The sequence below is a fragment of the Bubalus kerabau genome, chromosome X (genome assembly GCF_029407905.1).
Source record: "Bubalus kerabau isolate K-KA32 ecotype Philippines breed swamp buffalo chromosome X, PCC_UOA_SB_1v2, whole genome shotgun sequence".
NCBI lineage: Eukaryota > Metazoa > Chordata > Mammalia > Artiodactyla > Bovidae > Bubalus > Bubalus kerabau.
Genome location: NC_073647.1, coordinates 92,475,799 through 92,502,606, shown reverse-complemented (window position 1 = coordinate 92,502,606; position 26,808 = coordinate 92,475,799). Strand labels below are relative to the sequence as shown.

General features: G+C 39.1%; 1 protein-coding gene across 4 annotated transcripts in view; it reads right to left on the bottom strand.

The window, feature by feature from the left end:
* The window catches only part of PHKA1 (phosphorylase kinase regulatory subunit alpha 1), a 177,519-nt gene extending 157,679 nt beyond the window's left edge, over positions 1 to 19,840 (bottom strand). For 3 of the 4 annotated variants that reach the window (XM_055563628.1, XM_055563626.1, XM_055563629.1), the window contains exons 1-4: positions 19,416 to 19,840; positions 18,202 to 18,360; positions 11,343 to 11,390; positions 8,395 to 8,563 (exon numbers count right to left, since the gene is read on the bottom strand). In XM_055563628.1, coding sequence (XP_055419603.1) covers positions 8,395 to 8,563; positions 11,343 to 11,390; positions 18,202 to 18,360; positions 19,416 to 19,493 — 454 coding nt within the window. In that variant the 5' untranslated portion in view covers positions 19,494 to 19,840. Of the gene's footprint in view, positions 1 to 8,394; positions 8,564 to 11,342; positions 11,391 to 18,201; positions 18,361 to 19,415 lie in introns of those variants that run through there. The other variant, XM_055563630.1, reaches the window with a different exon arrangement.
* Between the last annotated feature and the right edge of the window lie 6,968 nt (positions 19,841 to 26,808).

Below are 26,808 nucleotides of genomic sequence, written 5' to 3'. Positions count from 1 at the left end.
GGTTCTTTCACTTAGCATAATGTTTTCAAGGTTCATCCATGTTGAAGCATGTATCAGTACTTCATTTCTTTTTATTGCTAAAAACATTCAATTGTGCAGGTATATCACATTTTATTTATCCAATGAGTAGTTGATATACATTTAGGTTGTTTCTATTTTTTGACTATTACGAACAATGCTGCTATGAACATTCATGCATGTGCACAAGCTTTTGAGTGAACATGGTTTCATTTTTCCTGAATATATAGCTAAGAATGAAACTGCTAGATCATATGGCAACTCTGTTTAACCTTATGAGAGTTGCCAGACTCTTTTACAAAGTGGTTGTACTATTTTACATTTCCATCAGCAACATATGAAGGTACCAATTTCTCCATATCTTCAGAAACATCTATTTTCTGTCTTTTTGATTACAGCCATCCCAGAGGGTGTGATATGGTATCTCATTATGGTCTGCATCTTCATTTCCCTAGTGACTAATGATGTTCAGCAATTTTCATGTATTTATTGGTCATGTGACTACCTTTGGAGAAATGTCAATTCAGATTCTTGGCCCACCTCAAATTAGGTTATCTTTTTGCTCTTGAGTTGTGAGAGTTCTTTACATACTCTAGATACAAGTTTCTTACCAGATATACGATTTGAAAATATTTTCTACCATATTGTGGGTATTTTTTCACTTTCTTGAAAGAGTCCTTTGAAGCCCAACAGTTGTTAAACACAAGTTTATCTTAAGTTGACAAATTCCAATTTATTTTTCCTTTATTTGTTTATACTTTTGGTGTCATATCTAACAGGGCCTAACCCAAGGTGAGGAAGATTTAATCCTATATTTTTCTCTAAATGTTTGTTATTAACTCAAAATTTCCCCCATAAAATTCATATGTTGAAGCTCTAACCCCCAATGTGACTGTATTTAGAAGTGAGGCTTTTAAGGAGGTGAAGTGAAGTGAAGTTTCTCAGTCGTGTCTGACTCTTTGCGACCCTATGGACTATAGCCTACCAGGTTCCTCCATCCATGGGATTTTCCAGGCAAGAATACTGGAGTGGGTTGCCATTTCCCTCTCCAGGAGATCTTCCCAACCCAAATATTGAATGCAGTCTCTGACATTGTAGGCAGACACTTTACCGTCTGAGCCACCAGGGAAGTCTAAGGTTTAAGGAGGTAATTCATGTTAAATGAGGTCATAAGGGTGGGGCCCTTATACAATAGGGATTGGTATACTTATTAAAGGAGACATCAGGAGTGCACACACAGAGAGAAAAGGCCATATGAAGACATAGCAGGGAGGGTGGCTGTCTGCAAGCCAAGGTGAGAGGATTCATCAGAAACCAGCACTGCTGGTTTCTTGATCTTGGACTTCTAGCCTCCAGAATTCTGAGAAAATAAATCCCTGTTCTTTATGCCACCCATTCTGCAGTATTCTGTTATAGAAGCCCTGCTGGATTAAAACCTTTTACAGTTTTCCTTCCTACATTTAAGTCTATGATTCATTTTGTGTTAGTTTTTGTCTATGGTAGAGAAGAAGTCCAATTTCATTCTTTTACATGTGGATATTCAGTTTTTCCAGCATCATTCTTTCCCTATTGAACTATCTTGGCATCCTTGTCAAAAATCAACTGACCATGTGTTGCTTCTGGACTCTCAGTTCTATTCTGTTATTCTATGTGTCTATCCTTATGCCAGTATCCCAATATCTGGAAGTAAGTTTTGAAATCAGAAAGTGTGAGTCCTCTAACTTTATTCTTCTTTTTCAAAATTGTTTTGACCATTCTGGGTCCTTTGCATTTCCATATACATTTTAGAAACAGCTTGTCATTTTTTACAAAGAAGACAGCTGGAATGTGCACAAGAATTGCACTGAATCTATAGATCAATTTGTGGAATGTTGCTATCTTAACAGTAAGCGTTCTAATCCATGAATATAGGATGTCTTTCTAATTTACCATCTCTCATTCTCTTCATTTGTTCCTGTGGAGTTGAGTTATGATTTGGTTATCTTTTTCTTAATTCAATATAGCTTTGCTCCCACCCACCTCCTTGGTTCTGATATTATCAAATATATTTACATTTTTATATGCTATAAGCACAACAATACAAGTTATTGTATAAAACAAGTTTTATACAATTGATTTTTAGGTCAGTTCAGTTCAGTCGCTCAGTCATGTCTGACTCTTTTTGACACCATGGACTGCAGCACACCAGGCTTCCTGGTCCATCACCAACCTCTGGAGCTTGCTCAAACTCATTTAGGTCAGTTAAGATAAGAAAAAAGAAATGTGTAATTATACCATATTTTATAATTATTTTTTACCAGTGGTCTGGTTTATGTGTGTGTGTGTGTGTGTGTGTAGATTCCAGCTACTGCTTTTGGTCACCTGATTTTAGTATAAAGAACTTCTTTTAATATTTCTTGTAAAGTAGGTCTGGGCTTCCCAGGCAGTGCTAGTGGTAAAGAACCCGCCTGCCAATGCAGGAGACATGAGTGTGTTCAATCCCTGGGTCGGGAAGATCTCCTGGAGGAGGATATGGCAACCCACTCCAGTATTCTTGCCTAGAGAATCCCATGACAGAGGAGCCTGGCAGGCTACAGCCCTTAAGTTTGCAAAGAGTTGGACACGACTGAAGCAACTAAGCACCTAACATAGGTCTATTAGGAACAAATTCTCTCACTATTTATCTGGGAATGTCTTTATCTCAGTTTGTTTTTTTGAAAGGTAGTTATAAGATTCTTGGTTATACTTCCTTTCTTTAGCTTTTTAAACATATCATTCCACTGTCTTCTGGTCTCTACTTTTTTTTGGAAAAGAAGTCAGCAGATAATCTTATTTGGGTTCCCTTTATGGTGGCTCAGATGGTAAAGAATCTGCTTACAATGTGGGATACTTGGGTTCGATCCCTGGGTTGGGAAGATCCCCTGGAGAAGGGAATGCTCCAGTATTCTTGGCCTGGAGAATTCCATGGACAGAGGAGCCTGGCAGGCTACAGTCCATGGGGTCGCAAAGAGTCAGACACAACTGAGTGACTTTCACATACATAACAAGTCATTTTTCTCATATTGCTCTCAAGATGTTTGTTTTTAGCTTTTAACTTTTTTACTATGATGTTTCTGGATATGAATCTCGGTTTATCCTACCTGGAAATCTTTGAGCTCCTTGGATATGTAGATTAATGTTTTGCACTAAATTTGGGGTGTTTTCATCCATTATTTCTTTTATTTCAATAAAGATTGATTTTATTTTTTTGGCTATGCTGGGTCTTCATTGCTATGTGTGGGCTTTCTCTAGTTGCAGAAAGCAGGAGCTACTCCATAGTTGCGGTGCATGGGCTTCTCATTGTGGTGGCTTTTCTTGTTGCAGAGCATGGGCTCTAGGCACATGGGCTCTGTAGTTGCAGCACATGGGGCTAGTTGTCTCACAGCATGTAGAAACTTCATGGATCGAACCTGTGTACCTTGCATTGGCAGGCAGGTTCTTAACCAGGGAAGTCCCATTATTTCTTTAAACATGTTTTCTGCTCCTTACTCTTTTCTTATTACACATGAGTTGGTAGTGGTTGGTGTCCTACATTTCTCTGGGGTTTTATTCATTTTGCTTTATTGTTTTTCCCTGTTCTTCAAACAGCATAATCTCTGTTGATCTGTCTTCAAGTATGCTGATTTTTCCCTCTGCCAGCCCAAATTAATTGAGTCTCTCTACTGAGGTCCATATAGTCAAAGCTATGATTTTCCAATAATCATGTATGGATGTGAGAGTTGGACTATAAAGAAAGCTGAGTGCCAAAGAATTGATGCTTTTGAACTATGGTGTTGGAAAAGACTCTTGAGAGTCCCTTGGACTACAAGGAGATCCAACCAGTCAATCCTAAAGGAAATCAGTCCTGAATATTCATTGGAAGGACTGATGCTGAAGCTGAAGCTCCAATACTTTGGCCACCTGACATGAAGAACTGACTCACTGGAAAAGACCCTGACGCTGGGAAAGATTGAAGGTGGGAGGAAAAGGGGACGACAGAGGATGAGATGGTTGGATGGCATCACTGATTTGATGGACATGAGTTTAAGCAAGCTCCAGGAGTAGGTGATGGACAGGGAAGCCTGGCATGCTGCAGTCCATGGGGTTTCAAAGAGTCAGAGATGACTGAACGATTGAACTGAACTGAACTGAACTGAGTGAGTCTTTTGGGCTTCCCAGGTGGCTCAATGGCAAAAATCCACCTGCCAAGCATGAGATGTGGGTTTGATCCCTGAGTCAGGAAGACCCCTGGAGTAGGAAATGGCAACCCACTCCAGTATTCTTGCCTGGGAAATTCCATGGACAGAGGAATCTGGCAGGCTATAGTCAATGGGGTCGAAAAGAGTTGGACATGACTTAGTGACTAAACAACAACAAAATGAGTCTTTCAGTTACTATATTTTTCAACTTTCAATTTGGTTCATTTTTATCTCTTTATTGAAATTCTCTATTTGATGAAATGCAATAATCATATATTGCTTTATTTCTTTAAGCATGGTGTTCTTTAGCTTTCTGGACACTTTTATAGTAACTGCTTTGAAGTCTTTTTTTCCCTAAATTCAACATACGCTTCCTCTCAAAGGCAGCTTTTACCACTTGCTTTTTCTTCTGTTGGCTCAGGCTTTCTTGGTTCTTTGCATGCCTCATAAATTTTTGCTGAAAACCAGATATTATAGATAATATATAGATATTGATACTTTCCCTTATGGGAATTGTTTACCTGTTTATTTATTTAGTGACATGGATTATTTCAGTGAAAGTTATTTACCCCATAGTATGCAGCCCCTGAAGTTGTCCCTCAGAGGGTGCTGCCCTGGATATGTACACTGTCACCCCAGGAAGGCAGTGGTTTTAGCTTTAGCAACTTGTCTCTTTCTGTGATCCATTACACTTGATCTTAGCCATAAGGTTGAGAAGGGATCTGTGATCTGTCTCTGTTGGTATCAGGTGTTAATCTCCACTAACTGTCAATTAATTGTTCTATTATATTGTACAAGGCCCTGAGGCATAAATTGTTGACCATTTCATTCAATTAAATTCAGGTCCCATTTCATGTAGTCTTTGATGCCAGTCTTTGACAGTTGTTCTAATCCTAGGAGGGCTCTTTTTAGCTCTTTCTTTCCTTGGTTCTCTGTTAAAACAGCTAGCTAGTCTACAGGATAGCTTATTGCTTGTATTACTGAGTTATCAGACTCCTCTTAATTTCTTAGAACCAAAATCTTCATTGTTTCTGAGAGTGCCCTTAGTCTTGAACTTCTCCACATTCTGTTCCCAAAATCAGTCCTCTTGGGAGGAGCTATGGAGTTTTCTGTTCTTATGGCCTGCCCTACCATCCATGCTACTAGAAAGGTGGGTCAGGCCTAGTATTCTTGGTCTTCTCTGCCTGTGGTTAAGCATCCACTCCATTAGTGGGACTAGGGGGTAGGAAGGAAGTTCTAAACCTCTAAGTCATTCTTGACTGGATTAGAAATTCTGCAACACAGAGCTGGGGAGAGTAAGAAGTGCTCGTAATCTACCTCTCTCTCGGGGAGATATCACAGCCTTAGACTGAGAGCTGGGGTGGGGAGTGGGGAGGGAGCCTTGTATTCCTGGTTGCATTCACTTCAAATAGTGCTTCTGTCATGGCGAGCTTGGGGCAGGGGAAGGAATAGGTTGTGGCCCAAATGCTATACTTTCTTACTGCTAAGATTTAGATATCTTTGAATAAATGTTTCTCCACTTGCTGTGTACCCTTAGGACAATTTCCAGTGACTTTAAATGTTTGGTTTTCTAAAATTAATTTTCACCCATTTATGGTTATTTTGCTGGGGAGAGGGTCTGTGGAGCTCCTCTGCTACTATCCACTAAGTTGCAATCAGCTTCTGTCTAAGCCTCTCCTTGAACCAAAGTTGAGATTTTTAAGAATTCAAAAATGCTCAGAGAATTGCTAAATTTTACATAAAGATCTTTCATATTTTACTTCTCAATTATTTCTCGCAACTCTTTTTTTTTATCCTCAAGACAACTGCCTTACACAAATTCTACATCATTTCTTGCCTAAAGTATTTTTACTAAACTTCTAACTAGTCCTCTTTTTAAAAAATAATTTTTATTTATTTATTTTTGGCTGTGCTGGGTCTTTGCTGCTGTGCAGGCTTTTATCTTCTTGCAGAGAATGGGGGCTTCTCCCTAGTTGCAGTGCACAGACTTCTCATTGCAGTGGCTTCTCTTGTTGCAGAGCATGGGCTCTAGGGTGCGAGGGCTGCATTTGTGGCTCCTAGGTTTTAGTGCACAGGCTCAATAGTTATGGTACTCGGGCTTAGCTGCTCTGCAGCATGTGGGATCTTCCTGGTCCAGGCAGCAAACCTGTGTCTTCTGCATTGGTAGGTGGATTCTTTACCACTGAGCCACAGGGGAAGCCCCATCTTAATTTTCTCCTCCATCCAATCTGTCTTCCTGCCATTTGAAATTTTCTTCATTATTTATCTTGAGTGGCTTTCTATTGACTATAGACTAAACTCTAAACTCCAAATTAATTAGCATGGTATGTTCATGTGTGCTCAATCGCTGAGTCATGTCTGACTTTTGTGACCCCATGGGCTGTAGCCCACCAGGCTCCTCTTTCCATGGAATTTTCAAGCAAGAATATGGAGTGGGTTGCCATCTCTTTCTCTAGGGGATCTTCCTGATCCAGGGGTTGAAACCACATCTCCTGGGTCTCTTGCATTGGCAGGCAGATTCTTTACCACTGAGCCACTTGGGAAACCGAAGCATGGTACACAGGCCCTTAAACAGTTAGCCCCAAGTTTTTAGCTCCATCACTTGCCATTTTCCCAGATCTGTCTTACACTCTAACCAAGGAAGATATCTAGCCTTATCCTGATGGCCAGTACATTTCAAACTTCTATGCTATAGTCATTGTTATTCCCTTCCCTCTTTTGGATTGTGAATTTCTACTTATTTCAACTTATTCCTCAAAGACTTGCTTGATAAAATATCTACCTTAGGCCAAGTACCTATCAAAATCAGCTTATGGTGTTGAAAATCAAACATTAAGTCAGGAATCAACAAACTTTTGTTGAATGAATGGTCTCTTATAAACCTCTTTAGTATATTTCTGCTTCCCTTTGAGGCTCAAAATGAAAAACCACAAGGGATATTTAGACACTGCTTTGTAGAAAAACACTCCAGAGTTGGTATTAGAAGAATATTAGATATGGAATTATAATTACCATTCTACTTAAACAAATTAAATAAAATCTACCTAAGTGAAAAGTGAAAGTGTTAGTCACTCAGTTGTGTCCAGCTCTTTGCAACACCATGGACTATATAGCCCACCAGGCTCCTCTTTCCATGGGATTCTCCACGCAAGAATACTGGAGTGGGTAGCTATTTCCTTCTCCAGGGGATCTTCCTGACCCAGGCATCGAAACCGGGTCGCCTGCATTACTGGCAAATTCTTTACCATCTGAGCCACTCAAACCTACCTAAAAGGTACATTTATTCAGGGAGAAATTTCCCCTCCAAAAGAAAGGAGGATGTGAGTAGACATAATTTTAAGAAAAGGTTATTCAATCTCTGGGATGTGTGTTGTTCTAGAGGGGAGAAAAAAGGGAGGCTTTATCACCAAGTATTTATTTCTGCAAGAAAAGAGAAAAGTATTCTGGGGTAATTCCCACCCTGAATGCCCTTAGTACGAAGGAGCTCTGTAATCAGATAGAAAGATAAAGAAACTGAAATGTCAAAGATGTGGTATTGTGAGAAGTACATGCATTTACTCAGGAAGATGTTGTAAAGTCCTATTTAATTTATAAACTGAATGTAATCAGATTCTTAGTCCTCCCTAATTTAAGAGAAATAAAAGGAAATTATGTTTGTTGTTATAATTTCCTTTTCTAGTAAAACGTCTAAAATGATTTAAAAAGCCATCTGAACCGGGTGTGTTATTCAATAATAGAAAACATTGAATTCTGATTCCAAAGTTAATTATCTTAATATAAATTAGATGCCTACAGACAGATGCCTTGTATATAATCCATTCATAAAGAGCAGTACAAAGTAGGTGATGTTAATACTAACAAGCAATAAACCTTAGTCCTTCTTTCCCATTTTATAATATCTGGGGATTAATAAAAGATGTAAAAATACCTGTCTAAAGAAAATCCCAGATTTCCTGGTTCTCAATTAAAAATATATATTAATGAGTAGTCCATACTTGTGCTAACTACACTTTAGAGAGTTTCTCTATATAAAATTTGCAAAATATTATATTTCCAATGTGTATCCTTGAGCAGTGTAAACATCCATGCTGTTTTCTGGACACCATCTTTGGAGAAGCCACATGTGCCAGGGCAAGTGCTCCACACTCAGTGATTCCCGTATTTCTGTCCTTGTACTGACCTGAGGCAGTCATTTGTGCTAAGAAGAGCAGGTACACAGAGGTAGCATCCAACTGCAGGTGTCCCCACTGATCATCACCCACTACAGTGGCACAGGTTTTGGTGTTGTACTTGGCATGGAGGCTATCCTTGGTACTCTGACTATACTTGAAGGATTCTACTTTATCCACCTGAAGAAAACAGAAACAGTAAAAAAAAGGTGTGCAGGAAAATCAACCCATATGCCATACTTCAATAGTACTCTGACATACATCACTCCATTCGGCCTTCAGGCAACTGTGAATATTTAAAATGCATTGTTACCCCTTTCCCCCTGCTGTCATTATTTTTCAATTTAAACAATTTAATTAGAAAATAATATCCATTGAACTCAGCCATTTCCTATTCATCACCTCTCTTTCACTCTTGAGATGGTTGTTTTGCTGTTTCGTAGATAAAAACTGAGATGCAGAGAGATTGAGTGAGAACAGCTTAGTAAGAGATAATTGAGTTGTAAAAAAGATACATTTGTTCCTGAAACAGAGGTAGACATTTTGAGGGAAAGTAGAACCAAGAAGATATATTTTGAAGGAGTAATAAAAAGAACTGGGGAGAGACTCATGGAATGACAAAGAAAAAACATGAAAGAAAGCTGGAACCAAGGTCAGAAAAGAAACATTGTGCAAGGGACAAATGAAAGACTCATTACCTGAAATTTCTATTTGATTATGTGTGCATCTGATATATGATAGTAACTATCATGTCTTTAAATATAGTCCAAGAAATTAGTGACTTTAAACCTATTTGGTAAGGTGGAAAATACAAATATCTAAAATACAAAAAAATTAAAAAGTAGCAAAGAATGAAAAAAGTCATGGGTGTGAAACAATCCAGTAGAGAGATCACTGATCAAGTTCAGAAGTCTGGACTTGATTTCTTTTTACTTTAGACTTTTTGTGTGCCTCAGGATGGTCATTTTATTAATCTGGGCCTCAATTTCTCCTTCTAATAAAATGTATTCTTAGGTCAAGAAAATCAGTTCAGAGTCAATGAGTATAACACGTGTAAAGAACTCCTAGGATAAAAATAAAATACTTTCTTTTAGTGAGACACTTTTGAATGGGAAAAATATCATAAGCAAACCCAAAAGATAAACCAGACACTGCTAAAAATATTTGCAGTGCATGTGACAAAGGATTAATATCCATCATGGAGAGGAACTCCTCAAATAGGCAAGATAGAGACAGCCCGAAAGACAAAGAGGCAAAGGACCTAAAAGGCAATTAATAGAAGACAAAATATGAATTTTCAACCCCCACATGAAAGGATGTTCAACTTGACTCAAGATCAGGAAAATGCAAATTAATTCTAGAAGATATAAATTCTTGGCCCCTTATCTCCAATTCTAAAATCTAAAACATTTCCAAAATGTTTTTTCCCCCTAAGTTTTGTATCAAAATTCATTTGGTGGCAACATCTGATTCAAACTAACATGGGGCTATTTGGAGTTTTTATTTATTCCAGTTATTGTGAAAAATGCATGTTTTCCTATAGAGAGTCTAATGTTTCTGATTATAGAGTGATATTTGGATTTTCTGAGGGCATAACATAATATATGGTATATATACTGTTCAGTTCAGTTCAGTTCAGTCACTCAGTCGTGTCCGACTCTTTGCAACCCCATGAATTGCAGCACGCCAGGCCTCCCTGTCCATCACCAACTCCCGGAGTTCACCCAAACTCATGCCCATCGAGTCAGTGATGTCATCCAGCCATCTCATCCTCTGTCGTCCCCTTCTCCTCCTGCCCCTAATCCCTCCCAGTATCAGAGTCTTTTCCAATGAGTCAACTCTTCACATGAGGTGGCCAAAGTACTGGAGTTTCAGCTTCAGCATCATTCCTTCCAAAGAACACCCAGGACTGATCTCCTTTAGGATGGACAGGTTGGATCTCCTTGCAGTCCAAGGGACTCTTAAGAGTCTTCTCCAACACCACAGTTCAAAAGTATCAATTCTTTGGCACTCAGCTTTCTTCACAGTCTAACTCTCACACCCATACATGAGTACTGGAAAAACCATAGCCTTGACTAGACAGACCTTTGTTGGCAAAGTAATGTCTCTGCTTTTGAATATGCTATCTAGGTTGGTCATAACTTTCCTTCCAAGGAGTAAATGTCTTATAATTTCATGGCTGCAGTCACCATCTGCAGTGATTTTGGAGCCCAGAAAAATAAAGTCTGACACTGTTTCCACTGTTTCCCCATCTATTTCCCATGAAGTGATGGGACCAGATGCCATGATCTTCGTTTTCTGAATGTTGAGCTTTAAGCCAACTTTTTCACTCTCCTCTTTCACTTTCATCAAGAGGCTTTTTAGTTCCTCTTTACTTTCTGCCATAAGGGTGGTGTCATCTGCATATCTGTTATTGATATTTCTCCCAGCAATCTTGATTCCAGCTTGTGCTTCATCCAGCCCGACATTTTGCATGATGTACTCTGCATATAAGTTAAATAAACAGGGTGACAATATACAGCCTTGACGTACTCCTTTTCCTGTTTGGAACCAGTCTGTTGTTCCATGTCCAGTACTACCTTTTAAAATCTGAAAAATTCTGAATTGTGAAATTTATTTGGTCCCAAGGGTTTCAGAGGAGTTTAGAGATCTGCATCACTTTTTACTCAATATACATAATTGCATGTACAGTACTGATGAAATATATAAAAGAAATCATTTGTAGAGGAGGGGGAAAAGACTGGAAGGCAATACTTCAGTGGTAACTGGATGGTGAGATCATGGGTGACATTTGCCTCCTCAATTATACAGATTTTCTAAAATTAGTATGTACTATTTGTGAAATAAAAAAAAAACCATATATACATGTGTGTATGTATGTGTGTGTGTATATATATATATATATATACATAAATTATCATGTGCTTTTATTGGAGAGGGTGCATTAACAATGACATACCTGTCTAATCATGCAGTGCAGCAGTCCCCTCATCAGCTTCACTACACTCTGCAGAAATAAATGGAAACAAGCTGTTATAAACATCCCTAGATGCAGCAACACTTACTCAGCAACTGCAGTTGGTACATGACCTTTTGAGAACAAGTAACCTTATCCTGGGTTCCTATTTACATGGCATTTACTTTATAGGTACACAGAAGAGCAGATTGCAGCTAAAAGTGGAACTGAAACCTGCAGTTGGTGACACCTTCAAGTTAAAAAAAATACAAGCTCCAACAGGTTTGTGTAAAACTAAGTCAACTATCCTATTAGAGGACATTCCACCTGGAAAAAAATGGGCAAGTTAGCTCAAAAATCATAACGCTATGAGGATATTTAAAACATATCCTATGTCCTGGAAAAGCCAACATCATCACTTTTATTTTTTTTCTAAACTAGCCAAGACTTGTCTTCAAGAGCCCATAGAAATATTATCTGGACATTTCTCTTAAAGAATAAATAAACTTCAGAATAATTGTAAACAAGAATTGTTAGTGCAACTCAACCCTCTTGCCCTGAAAAAAAAGCCCAAACTTAAGTCTCAAGTCATCACTATTTTTCTTACTAGGGCTTGACAATTTCTAAAGTGGTTAGTGTTCTAGTCATAACACTCCAAAATTCTGATTACCAATTATATACTATGGTAGTTGGTATAATATAGTAATAATTGTATTTATTTATAATATAGTATAGTAATAATATATGATACTAGTTATACTATACTAGTTAGCATAATAAATATAGTAATAATATAATAAGTTTATTTAATTATAGTATAGTAACAATATACTTGTTATACTACATGACACTAGAAGGGTCCATCAACACTGGCATGGATAGGCAGTATGTTTTGGAAGAATACAGCATCACAGAGCTTCTCCATTTCTCTAAGCTTTCTGTTCCACAGTCCAGAAGAAATACAAGCAGGTTACTGCAAGGAATGTTGTCTCAGAGGTGGCTTCAGGACACCTCTGAAAACTAACCTAATACTTAGGAGCTGCACTATTCTGCTATTCCTTCAAAATATTCAAATGGGACTACAAGCTGTAGGCATGAAAAAGATAAGAACCTATTAAGTTATGTTTCAATTCTTTCTTAAATCTTTTACCGAGGGTAAAATAAAGTGTTTTCTTGGGAGAGTTCCTTTCCTTAAGTAATTTCTGTCTACCAATGGTCCAAGGGAAGAAATAAAGAGAATGATAGAGAGAATAGGCAGTGTGTGGTCTTGTCACCCTTTAAAGCATGAAGCATTTGTTACAAAGTAGTGAAACAATGCAACCTCTACCAGAAAATCTCTATTACTTTGATCCTAATGGAAGAGATTATCCTTTATTATACTGTTTCAGACAGTATGAAACACAGCCTGCTTACTCTGTGGGGTGACTTTGATTCTGAATTCTCTTCTACAGGTCACTATATACTCACAGATTTTTTATCCCATTCTTTCAACTCTCTTTACTATGCAATCCTGCTACTACCATCAATATTTTCTTTAATTTAAATAAGTCTAGATGCAGTGGAGGAGTCCTGATTGCCATCCACTTCTGTCCTCCTGGAATGGCCACTGTCAGCCATTTTTTTCAAATTCCAAGTCAGGATAAAATTAATAAGAAGCATGGAATGGTTAAGAATGAAGGGAAGTATCTATATTTTGTATTCCCCTAAACTGCCCATTTCCTGATTCAGGTGCACTAGTTGGCATTAATTATACATGTTTATATATACACCAGGGCTTCTAACCAGACCAAGTGACATCTTCTAATCTATCTTTTTTGAGGATATGGATCTATGTGCTTGTGAACTGACTGATATAAATACAATCAGATACACATGAGCCTCTATCAGGCTTTGTAAAACAAAAAGAAAAGGGAGACAGGATAGATATATTTTTTAAAAATACGAAACTACAAACAGAAAAACCGTAAACTACAAATACTGTCTACATAACAATTCTGGCTTATCCTTAAAAATCCAACTCCTCTATGAATCCTTTCTTGCCTTGTTCAAGGGAAATTAGACTTTCCAGCTGTGTGTTCCCGCAGAACTTTGTACTTATCTCCTATATACAGTACCTACATTATCTGTCCTAATATGCTGTAACTATGTTTATACATCTCCCCACCTCCAATTAGGCTATGAATTTCTTAAGAAAAAGAGGCAGACAGATTCAGAAATAAACTTTTAAGTTAATGGATTAAGCAGTCTATATTTTTAAAAATACATATTTCATGTGTGCAAGTAACTCTCAAATGGCTCACCAAAAAAAAAATGCTGTGCACCTGTATGTGCATATGTTTATGGAGGGGATGCAAGTATGACAACATATTAAAAACTAGTGAATCTTAAAGAGTACATACAAATATGTTTATTTTACAATTTCTAATATTTTCTGTAAATTTATAAGTTAAAAAAGTTGAGATTTAAATATAAACATTTTGTTCCATTTAATTTTTATATCTATTGCAGGGCTTGGCACATAACAATTACACAAGGTTTGTTGAATGAAAAACTGAACATGTTGAATGGCATTGACCATAAGTGATTTAGAAGTTCCAAGAAAAGTCCTGAGAAAGAAGTGATCACTGTAAAATTGAGAAGTCTGTGAATAGAGGAACCACAGAAAATATAGGATTGACATCAGGCTTCACAGGTGAAGAAACAGCTCATAAAATAATTTGGAGATGGAAATGTCAATGGCTTCCCCGAAGGAGGGAGGAAAAATTCAAAAGGACTGAGTCTGAAGTCATAAGACCCAGGTAGTATTCATGGTACCACCAAATGCCAACTTCATCTCCCTATGTCAGTCCCTTCCCTTGTAAATTAGGGAAAATGATACTTAACTCACAGGATGTTATGGGAATAAAATACTAGTAATTATGGGAAAGCATGGCTTCCTTGGTGGCTCAGACGGTGAAGAATCTGCCCACAATGCAGGAAAACTGGATTCAATCCCTGGGTTGAAAAGAGCTCCTGGAGAAGGGAATGGCTACCTACTCCAGAATTCATGCCTGGAAAATTCCATGGACAGGGGAGCCTGGCAGGCTTAAGTCCATGGGATTGCAAAAAGTCATACATGACTGAGCGACTAACACACACACACATAGTACAATGAAGTTTTTACACATATGTCAGACATTTTCAGCAAGGGACTGGTAGAGGGGTAATGAAGATGCCAACCTGGCTGGATCTGGGGGTAGAATGCAGGGGACCAGCATGATATAATATTGAAAAAGCAGCCTAGCACCAAACCCTAAAGACTCTTGACTATCAATCCAAAACATTTGGATTTTACTTGTAGGGAAATGAGAGCTACAGAAAGATTGCTGAGAATGAAAATAGACAATTTATATGTTGTTTTCACACAAGTGTTAAGTGATCAAGGTTTAAACTAAGGCTGAGGCAGCAGGGAATAGAAAGGAGGGGATGGAGTCAAGAAAATGTAAGAATTAACAGACTTTGGTCTTCATGTATCAAAAGGCAAAAGAGACAAGTCAAAAATCACCATAAGGGAAGCACTTTTCAAACACTATAGAACACTGTGCTGTGCTTAGTCGGCTCAGTGTCCATCATGTCCAACTCTTTGTGACCCCACGGACTGTAGCCCGCCAGGCTCCTCTGTCCATGGGGATTCTCCAGGTAAGAATACTGGAGTGGGTTGCCATGTCCTCCTCCAGGGGATCTTCCCAACCCAGGGATCGAACCCAGGTCTCCCACACTACAGGTGGATTCTTTACTGTCTGAGCCACCAGGGAAGCCCAAGAATTCTGGACTGGGTAGCCTATCCCTTCTCCAGGGGAACTTCCCAACCCAGGAATCAAACCAGCACTAGTCCAGGAAATTCTAGAAAGACTGTAAATATATATCCCTGTCTTAGATTCAAAATGCACATCAGTATATTAAAGGCTTGGAGAAATTACAGAGTAAAGAAGCCTGTTGTTTAACATAGCTCCAAACTTAGTCAATCTAGTGTTCCATGGAACACACTATGGAAATGTTCGAAGTAAGGTTGTCCAGGTGACTGGTTGAATGAGGACACCAATAAGAAAAAAAGGACATTTGGTGAGTTTTTGTTGTTTAGTAGTCTATTTTGTTTGTTTTTAGTAGGGAAACTGAGGTATCAGACCTGCTGATTTTGAGAAACCATGATATATTCAGGTGCAACTGACCAGAAGACAAATGAAAATCGGGTATTGAAACTGAAGTGAGGTTAAAGTTAAAGATGAAGCTTTGGAAGTCATTCTCATAAAGGCAACAGTTAAAGCCATGAGAAAAAAGTGAGAGAATACACAAAGAGAATAAAACTGAGGAAGAAGTTTTTCAGTTGGGGGCAGCCAAAGAGCTAACTCTATTTGTGTGCCTATTTATTTTTATGGGTGTGAATTTATATCTGTGTGATTAAGAGAAACAGCATTTGTAAAAACATATATGTACATACTTCTATTCTCAATCTAGGATAGGATAGTCACCTAAGTTCTTGTCCCCTTTTCATCCAGAATTTTCCTTAGTTCTTTGACATTATTTCTCAGAGAGAAACCTAGGTAAGAGTTAGAAGGGTAGAAATGATTAACAATCAGTGGTTTGGGAAAATCCACACAGTAATGGAAAGTTGACAGTAGATGTGAATTTAATCTATGAATTTACTATATTTGATTTCACTTATGCTCATTTATTAGCCATAGATCAGTGATTATCCCTGGCTGCACTTTAGAATTAACAAGGCAGTTTTTTCTCCAATAGTGATTCCCCTGGGGCTAGAGATTTATCTAAGTTGTTCTAGGGTGAGGTCCAGTAAGGGTATTTCTTAAAAGCTTCTCAAGTCATTCCAATCCACAGCCAGAGTTTAAAACCATTCAGGTGTAGTTGGGGAAAATCTAGCTCATGGCCCGCTTTTGTAAATAGAACTTTTTGGAACATAATCATGCTTATTCATTTATGTATTGCCTCTGGTTGCTTTTGCATAGTAGTGGAAGAGCTGAGTAGTTGGGTTGAGACTACACATGAGCCACAATGCCAAAAATATTTACTATCTGGCCTTTACAGAGACGGTTTTTCTGATCCCCAGTCTAAATTAACTGAGTCAGGTTTGAGGAAAAAAATTAATGAGACTTAATAATATAATCTGTTTTAATTCATAATAAAAGTTTGTAGAAATTTTAGAATTCTCAGAGAAACGTTTCTTTTTAAAAGATGTTTCCTATTGCTATAATGTTTTTTAGTTATTCCAAGGTTATCATTGTGGTGGTATAGAAAATATTTTTGTGCTGTGTGAAAAACTGCTTAACAGAACATTAAAATTTTAGAACGAACAATTTCTTGTTCATTTTTCCCTCTTCCTCTGTTAAATATTTTCTTCCTGGGACACATGAGGAAAAATGTCAGCTTTGTAGAATGACTGTTCAGACACAGATTTCTTCCAACAGTATTGAAAAAGAAATCTGTCAAATCATACTGGGTATAAAATCTTAGTTATTGTTCCACTAATATAAGATTCTAGCAAAACATAACAAACAAAATACTGAGATCGAAATAGCAAAACAGAGTAGGACATAGGATGGGGAAGGGCAGTAGCATTACAGATGTTTTTTAACACTCCATATTTTCCAAATTCTCACAATGGTTATGTATGTTTTCTATAAGTCACAGAAATATTGATCTGTACTTCTTGGGTTAGAGAAAAAACTCCAAGAGCTTGTTTCAGTGGACCGAAGTACCTCTCAATTATGGCTTGAGGGAATAAGAGGTACGTGCTATTGTAGAGGACTACACAGTGACTCTTTCCTACTGCCAAGGACTAGAACCCCACAATATGTTACTGTCCTTAAAAACAACCAAATCTCAATATTCTGATTTACAGATGAAGACGAGAGTTCAGATTGCCTAACTTTATGGAGACCTCTTGAGAAAATGGCTGATGTGGAGAGAATCTTTTCCCCTAATGGAAAAGAATTCACATATACCTTACAACTGACAGCAGAGTATCTTAACATTAAGAGTCCCATGTAGTCCAGAATATCACTTTCTTGGTCATTCAAGAGGATGCAGCATCCTGTTTCTAAATATTAATAGTTCTATAGAGGATTTTTTTTTTTTCCTCAGGGGAAGGCCTTAAAAGTTGGCTTAAAAGCATCTGCTGAATCTGACCTTATTTTACTCCAAAGGGTTGGGGTGGATATGGGGGTGAGGACACACAACAGACTCTGAAACAGTAGCTTAAGGTATAAAAATCAACAAAGTCTTAACTTGTGTCTAGTTGGGAAAGTCTGCCAATTTATATCAGTTACCCTCATATGGTGGTGGTGGTGGTGGCTAAGTTGTGTCCGACTCTTGCAACCCCATGAACTATAGCCTGCCAGGCTCCTCTGTCCATGGGATTCTCTAAGCAAGAATACTGGAGTGGGTTGCCATTTCCTTCTCCATACCTTCATATAAATACCATCTACCTTTTTCAGAAAAGGAAGTAAAATAGTAGATACCTGCCTCCAAATATTCCTCTCAATGAGAATAAACATGCTGGAGATTACAAAATACATTTACTTGGAAAGAGGATTACAAATTTTAGCAAAGATCTGAGGATAGGATTTGCCACTGTAACAGAACAGCCTGCCCTCTCTCCCTGAATCAGCAAGTTTCAAGTTTCCACCGCAAAAAAAAAAAAAAAAAAAAAAAAAAAAAATCAGTACAATACAGGAGTGTAATTTCAGCAAGGTGAAGAAGGAGGGAGAAAAGCAAAACACGTCTCTAAGTTCCTGTGGACTACAATTACTTCTGTCTCTGCCACTCCTGCCCCACAGTTCCAGAGTTTTGTATTTTTATTGAGTACCTGTTCCAGTTCATAGGCTTTTGCCTTATCCTCATCTCGGTCTGCATTCTTCCGATAGGCCAGGCCCAAACCCCACACAGCCAAGATGCTGTACACATTATCCCGGACCCAGGCATCTTTCTGGTCATAGCTGGCTGGAAGTAAGCCAGTCACTGGGTTCTGTAAGGGCAAGAAAAAGGGGACAGGCAGGTAACCATAGGGTGTTAATATGAGGAAACAGAGTGTATCAAATGGGTACTGAGGGACTTTGGTTTTTCTTCTATGTCCCCACTCCTGAGTTTTATAATCTCTTCTGACCAAGTGCAAGCAAATGCTATCTTGAATAAGGGGAAAGATCTGGCTGAAGCCTTACCAGTCTGAAATGTGGGAATTCTTAAAAGAAAGGACATGTTTTAACTTTCCAGTTAGAAAGAATGAACTTATCAATGAAAAAGCAGCATTAAAAGAGTAGAAAAACTATAATGAAGTACACCGGTACTTCAGATCTTCACAACAGTCTGCTGCTGCTGCTAAGTCGCTTCAGTCGTGTCCGATTCTGTGCGACCCCGAAGACGGTAGCCCACCAGGCTCCCCCGTCCCTGAGATTCTCCAGGCAAGAACACTGGAGTGGGTCGCCATTTCCTTCTCCAATGCATGAAAGTGAAAAAGGAAAGTGAAGTCGCTCAGTCGTGTCCAACTCTTCGCTACCCCATGGACTGCAGCCTACCAGGCTCCTCCATCCATGGGATTTTCCAGGCAAGAACACTGGAGTGGGTTGCCATTGCCTTCTACTTCACAACAGTCTAAAGATGGCTAAAAGTTCCTCTACTTCTTTTTTCTTCGGCGGAGGGGAAGGAGAGGGCTCCCAGGCCTGGGGCCCGGTCGGGGTCGGTATCCATAAACAAGCTTCAAAGCATCATACAACTCTGACCCCTGGAACCTAGCTGTGACATGGGGGACGCGGGGGCACGGGGAGGGGAGCTTAGAAGCTCTAACTCAGGACTCCTGGCTAATGGTCCCTGATTCGGGTTCTGTTCTGGTCTCAACACCTCTTTGCTTCAGGGTCCTTTACGGCCTCCCCAGCTAGGGGGCGGGAGAACCTGCAAAATACACACACACACACACACACACACACACACACACAAACACACACACACACGGGCTCACCCAGGGTCTCCATTCAGGTTATCACACTGCACATCCTCGGTGATCACAGGCGACACCCATTCACTTACCTGATGGCACAGAATGGTCTGATGCACCAGCCTAGCATAGCCGTCTAGCCGGACCCCGGAGTTACTCCGACTCCTCATCGCGCTGGGTTTCCAATCCCCTCAGAGGACTGGCTAGAGTGCCACAGGGGCCCACGATCTTCCAAGAAAGGAGGTGCCAACGCAGCTCCGCCCTCAGAGTGGGAAGCCCGAGTGCCAGGCCACTGCGGCCTCCAGGGGGCCACCACTCCTCCGCGCCCGCACGTGCCTCCTGCACTGTAGCGCCCAGCCGAAGTGCCTCTGGCGCCGCTCGCCGCCTCCCTTAAGCGGGTCTGGCCTCCGCGGGTGGCTCCTGCATCCTCCGCTTCACTCAGCGAGACTGAAGACCGCAGCGGCCCAGAGCTTCAGGTCACCGGCCGCTGCTCCGCCTCCACCTTTCGCGAGACGCAAGCGGGAGGCGGGGCTGGCGCCGCAGGATCCCAGCAGCTGCGCGCGGCACCCGGACTCGCCCCGCCCCCCGGCGACCCTGTCCGCCCCGCAGCGGAGAATGTGTCACCGTAGGCAATGTGCTATCATGAGTTTATTTTCGAAACACCTCAGATGGCTATTTCCGTTGTCCACACTTGCTGCGCACACAGGATGTCAGGGAATCTGTTTTTCTGCCCGCCTAGCTTTCGAAACCCACGGTAACTTCAAACCTGAAAGGAAAGAACGATCTTTTGCGTTCAAGGTCTAAAGCACTGGAATTTCCGGGTCTTTATTTATTATATTTTTTCCCTTTGACTCAAAGCTCAGATTAAACTCCTTACTCCGATCCAAACCCCAAAAGAAACAACTCCCAAAGGTACTTTATTCCCCAGAAAGCGGCGAATCGGCGCGCTGGGGAAGGAGAGGGCAGTAGTGTGCTTTGAGGAAGCGAGTGCCCCAGGCGGGAATTGGCCTGAGAGGAGCGGGAGATTGTATAACGGCTTTGGAAGCCTCCCTCGTGCGAACGTAGGTCGCAAGGCGTAGGCAACAAAGACTCAGCTGAAAATAAAGTCAGAAAGGGAAGCTAGAAAAGAAACCTGTAGGTAATGCAGATCACTGGCCACAGGGTAATCGGTCCGCACCCCGCTCGGGGTCCCGGCCCCAGGACTTTTGCTCCCTTTGTTTACTGACCAACCTCCACATCTTGATCTCTGACCCAGACCCTGCAAGTCTTTAAAGTCAAGGCTTAAGTACCACCTGCTCTTTGAATGGCGGGCTAAGAGAATTAGACCGATTGACCTTTCAGGTCCAACTCTGAAAATCTGTGACTCTAACCTTCCCTAGCCACCTCACCTAGGCCACAGTGATTTTGCATTTTCGTTTATCTTTTTTTAAATTAAATTTTTATTTTATACTGGAACATAGTCTTTCCTAGTAAGCTCCCCCCGACCTTCACCCATGCCCAAATTAGCGTAAAATCAGGCACCTAGGAGGTGACTAGCAAATATTTGGTAATGATGATGAAGAAGGAGGGAGGAAATGTTCAGGAACTCAGGTCTGGAACTTTCAGGTTCAACGCCAGTCAGTGATATAGTTAGTCGCAGTGATAGAATTCTCAAGCAAATAGTTTCCATTGCATTCACAGGCTAATCAAACCCTCCCGTGACTGGAAAATAACAGCTACTTCATAGCTCAGGTACACGTGGGAAGAAAAAGTCTTTCCAGGGAGAGCTACTTCATTTTGGAAAAAAGAATAGGTAGCTCCTACTGCCCTGGTCTGGTCCTAACTCCCTGACATCTTACTCTTGGTCTGTCGCTTGTCTCCTTGAAGCTACTGCCCTCCGTTTTTATTCACCTCATCATCCTTTAAAAATATTTTTAAAATATTAAAGTAATATATGTTCACTAAAGAAAATTTGGAAAGTATAGAAAAGTAAAGCAAATCACCCACAATTCCTTCACACAACCACCTGTTAATATTTAGCTTATTTTTTTCTAGTCTTTTTATTCTTACTGCATAGACCACCCTCCCCACCAAGTTTTGCAGAAGTATAAATAAATTAGAAAAGCCAAAGGTAGTGTGTAACCAAGAAAGGTAACTGTCTGGTTACCAAGATGCTTTGTTGAATGGCATTTACCTTGGTGCTTTCAACCATTACCTTGGTGCTTTCCAGGGTGGGCCTTTCCGTCTGGGAAACTTGATCTCCTCAGGGTCCCTGAACAGGTCAGACTCGGGAGGCTGATCATACCGATTACCTCATGAGAGACTGATGTGTTAAAATCGGGATCCTAATTGTTAATAGAACAGTGACAGTGCATATTAGCCTGACCGCCACATTCCCTCCCTTTCATAATGTATAAGCTTCACTCCTTACAAGTGCTATTCTGTGTTATACAATAACCCTATGAAGTACATACTATGAGTAACCTGGTTTTAGAGATGGAGAAACTAAGGCACATGAAGATTAATAATTAACAAGTCTGGTCTATGTTGGCTTCGCTGACTCTCCCTTTTCTGTGCTTCCATGGTTCACTGACATATTCTTTCAATCAATTTATAGTCAAGTCTTGCTTATCTGGAAACCATGTTTCTTGAAGGTGATTTTTTCCATTTGATTCACTGTACATTAAAAATATTTATTTATATACTTAATTTCATTAGTATATAATGGTACCATGTGGGATCTAGCTCCCTGACCAGGGATCAAACCCAGTCCCTCTGTATTGAGAGTGCAGAGTCTTAGCCACTGGACCACCAGGGAAATCCCTATAGTTTAACTCTTGAAAAACATTTATTTTCAAGTTCCTGGGAATATTTTATTGTTGCTCCCTTATATTACCTGAAAGTTTTAATCATACTAATTTTCAAAAATCCAAACTTTTTTCAACTTCACATTTTATAAATGTTTTCCATTTTATGTTAATTGTCTACACTAATCTTCCCTCTGGTAGATGTTCCAGTTTGCTTAGTTATTCTCTTATTATTAATAATAAACCTTTTGTTATTAAATTTCTTGAACAAAGTAGTTCACACACTGCCTTCTTTCTATTGTTTCCCATTCACTCTCTTTAAATTTTTAAAAAAATATAAACACAGTCTTTATGAAAAAATTTAAATATTACAGATAAGGTTCCCATGTCTATCACCCATAATCACAGTCCTCTTTATCTCCCTCCTCAAAGGTAACCACTGTTATAGGTTTGGTTTGTATCATTTCAGATTTTTCCCTATGGATTTATACACACACACACACACACACACACAGCAATGCATATAAAATATTGTTTTCGGTGTATTCTTTTCATACAGTATAGTATTGTACATACTGTTGTGCAGAATACCTTATTCATCCAAAGTTATGTCATGAAGATCTAGTTATGTTATTACATAGAGCTCTACTTCATATACTGCAGTTTATGTAGGCCTTCCTCTGTTAATGAACGTTCAGTTTTCTTCCAGATTAGAGTTCTTGAAAACAATACTTCAGTGAACATACATATATGTCTTCTTGTGAATGCATTCAGGTGTTTTGGAAATAGGCATTTAAAATTTTGATATAAGCAAAAAGCCATTTAAATGATCTGCATCCACCAGTAGTATATGAAAGCCTCCATTTCCCCCATCCTTACCAATGTAAGATATTATTAAATTTTAATTTTGGGCAGTCAGATAGATGTAAAATGGTATCTTACCTTAGGTCCAATTTATCTGGATAGCAATGTCCTTGAACATCTTTTTATGCTTATTTAATTTATGTGATATTATGTTTATTTATTTTATTTCATCTGGATAATAACTATTCATATACTTGGCCATTTCTCTATTTGTACTGTTTTGTAAAAAATTGCATATTCTGTATTTTAACTTAAAAAAAGAAATCCAAAAGAGATAAGGCACATGTATTCCCATAAGTGGTATTCTGTTAACATTATTTATGGTATCTTTTTATTCATATAGCTTTTAGTTTTAATGAAGTCAAATTTATGAGTCTTCCTTTTCGTCTTATTTTAGAAAGCCTATATAATAGGTTGAATGTTGGCCCAACAAAAGATATGTTTACCCAGAACTTGTGAATGAAACCTTATTTGGATAAAGGGCCTTTGCAGATGTATTTAACGATCTGGAGGTGACATCATGCTCAGTTTTCCTACTGAGCAGTAATCCAATGACACGTGTCCTTCTAAGAAAAGAAGACACATAGGGAGGAGAAGGCCTTGTGAAGACAGAGGCAGAGATGGAAATGATGCGTTTACAAACCAAGGATTACCAAGGATTTCTAGTGACCACAAGAAGCCAGGAGGGAAGCATAGACCAGTTCCTCCTTCAGAGCTTCCAGAATAAACCAACTTTGCTGAGATCTTGATATTGGACTTCTGACTTCCAAACAAGGAGAATTAATTGCTGTTGTTTTAAACCACCCATTTGTGGTAATTTGTTATGCCAGAACTAAAAAACTGATAAAACTTTCCTGTCCTCAAGATCATCAACACATTATTGTTTTTTGTAATACCTAATTGTAATTTTTGTAATTATTTTGCTTTTGATCCATAGCTCTCTTAATTCCTCTATAATTTATTTTTACAAATGGGTTCAGATTGAAATTTTATAATGTTTTCTTAAATGTTAGTGCCAAGTGCACTAATACTACTTAATGAGTATTCCTTTCTCATTGAGTTGAAAGGCCATGTCAAGTACCCATGAGTCTGTTTCTGGACCACTAGTCTGTTTTATTAATCTATTTCTCTATTCCTTCACCAGTGTTGAACCACCTTGGCTATCCCTGAGCTTTAGTCTTTCCTAAGAACTTTAGATTAATCTGGTCAGGTTCTAAGAAAAATCCTGACTTATTGAGATTGTACTGAATTTATGATTCATTTGGGGAGAATGAATATATTGAGAATATTTAGCTTTCATGTCTACAAACAATGTATATTTATTCAGACTTTTTCTTTCTTTCAGTAAACTTTATAGTTTTCTCCATGAAAGACTTGTATTTTTTGTAACCTTATTTTTCGGTGGTTTATAGTTTTTGTTGCTATTAAGATTTTTGCCTATTATATTTTAAAAGTTATTATCATATATAGGAAAACAATTTTGTATGTTTACCTTAAATCTACTTTCTATCTTAGCTTACTCTGTGTACTGGTTTAAAGGTTATGTTTATGGATTTTCTAAATACACTGTCATATTTTGCAAATAGTAACAATTGTATTTATCTTTCAAATCTTTATAACTCTTATGGTGGAGATTGTTGTTGTTAAGTCACTCAGTCGTGTCTGACTCTTTGCAACCCCATGGACTGTAGCATGTCAGGCTTCCCTGTCCTTCATCAACTCCCAGAGTTTGTTCAAACTCATGTCCATTGAGTCAGTGATGTTATCCAACCACCTCATCCTCTGTCATTCCCCTCTCCTCCTGCCTTCAATCTTCCCCAGCATCAGGGTCTTTTCCAATGAGTCCATTCTTCTCATCACGTGGCCTAATATTGGAGCTTCAGTGTCAGTCCTTCCCGTGAATATTCAGGGTTGATTTACTTGAGGATTGACTGGTTTGATCTCCTTGCAGTCCAAGGGACTCTCAAGAGTCTTCTCCAGCACCACAGTTCAAAGGCACCAATTCTTCAGCACTCAGCCTCTTTTATTCTCCAGTTCTCCCATTGGTACATGACTACTGGAAAAACCAGAGCTTTGACTATACGGACCTTTGTAGGCAAAGTAATGTCTTTGTTTTCAATGTGCTGTCTAGGTTTGTCATTTATTTTCTTCCAAGAAGCAAGCATCTTTTAATTTCATGGCTACAGTCACCATCTGCAGTGATTTTGGAGCCCAAGAAAATTAAGTCTGTCACTGTTTCCATTGTTTCCCCATCTATTTGCCATAAAGTGATGGGACTGGATGCCATGATGTTAGTTTTCTGAATATTGAGTTTTAAGCCAGCTATTTCACGCTCCTCTTTCACTTTCAACAAGAGGCTCTTTAATTCCTCTTCACTTTCTGCCATAAGGGTGGTGTCATCTGCATATATGAGGTTATTCATATTTCTCCTGGAAATCTTGATTCTAGCTTGTGCTTCATCCAGCCTGATATTTTGCATGATGCACTCTGCATATAATTTAAAAAAGCAGGGTGACAATATCCAACCTTAACATACTCCTTTCCCAGTTTTGAAGCAGCCCATTTTTTCATGTCCAGTTCTACCTGTTGCTTCTTGACCTGCATACAGATTTTTCAGGAGGCAGGTCAGGTGGTCTGGTATTCCCATCTCTTTAAGAATTTTCCACAGTTTGTTGTGATCCACATAGTCAAAGGCTTTAGCATAGTCAATGAAGCAGAAGATTTATTTTTTTAATTCTCTAGCTTTTTCTATGATCCAACAGATGTTGGCAATTTGGTCTCTGGTTCCTCTGTCTTTTCTAAATCCAGCTTGTACATCTGGAAGTTCTCAGTTCACATACTGTTGAAGCCTAGCTTGAAGGATTTTGAGCATTACTTTGCTAGCATGTGAAATGAGTGCAGTTGTACAGTAGTTTGAGCATTCTTTGGCATTGCCTTTCTTTGGGATTGGAATGAAAACTGACCTTTTCAAGTCCCGTGGCCACTGAATTTTCCAAACTTGCTGGCATATTGAGTGCAGCACTTTAACAGCTTCATCTTTTAGGATTTGAAATAGCTTAGCTGAAATTCCATCACCTCCACTAGCTTTGTTCGTTGTGATGCTTTCTAAGGCCCACTTGACTTCACATTCCAGGATGTCTGGCTCTAGGTGAGTGATCACACCATTGTGGTTATCCAGGTCATTAAGATCTTTTTTTGTATAGTTCTTTTGTATTCTTGCCACCTCTTCTTAATCTTCTCTGCTTCTGTTAGGTCCATACCATTTCTGTCCTTTATTGAGCCCATCTTTGCATGAAATGTTCCCTTGGTATCCCTAATTTTCTTGAAGAAATCTCTAGTCTTTCTCATTCTATTGTTTTCCTCTATTTCTTTGCATTGTTCACTCAAAAAGGCTTTCTTATCTCTCTTTGCTGTTCTCTGGAATGCTGCATTCAGATGGGCATATCTTTCCTTTTCTCCTTTGCCTTTTGATTCTATTCTTTTCTCAGCTATTTGTAAGGCCTCCTCAGGTAGCCATTTTGACTTTCTTTTTCTTGGGTATAGTTTTGATCACTGCCTCCTGTACAGTGTTACAGACCTCTGTCCATAGTTCTTCAGGTACTCCACCAGATCTAATCCCTTGAATTTACTTGTCACTTCCACTGTATAATCATAAGGGATTTGATTTAGGTCATACCCAAATATCCTAGTGGTTTTCCTACTTTCTTCAATTTAAGTCTGAGTTTTACAATTAGGAGCTCATGATCTGAGCCACAGTCAACTCCTGGCCTTGTTTTCGCTGACTGTATATAGCTTCTCCATCTTTGGCTGCAAAGAATATAATCAATCTGATTTC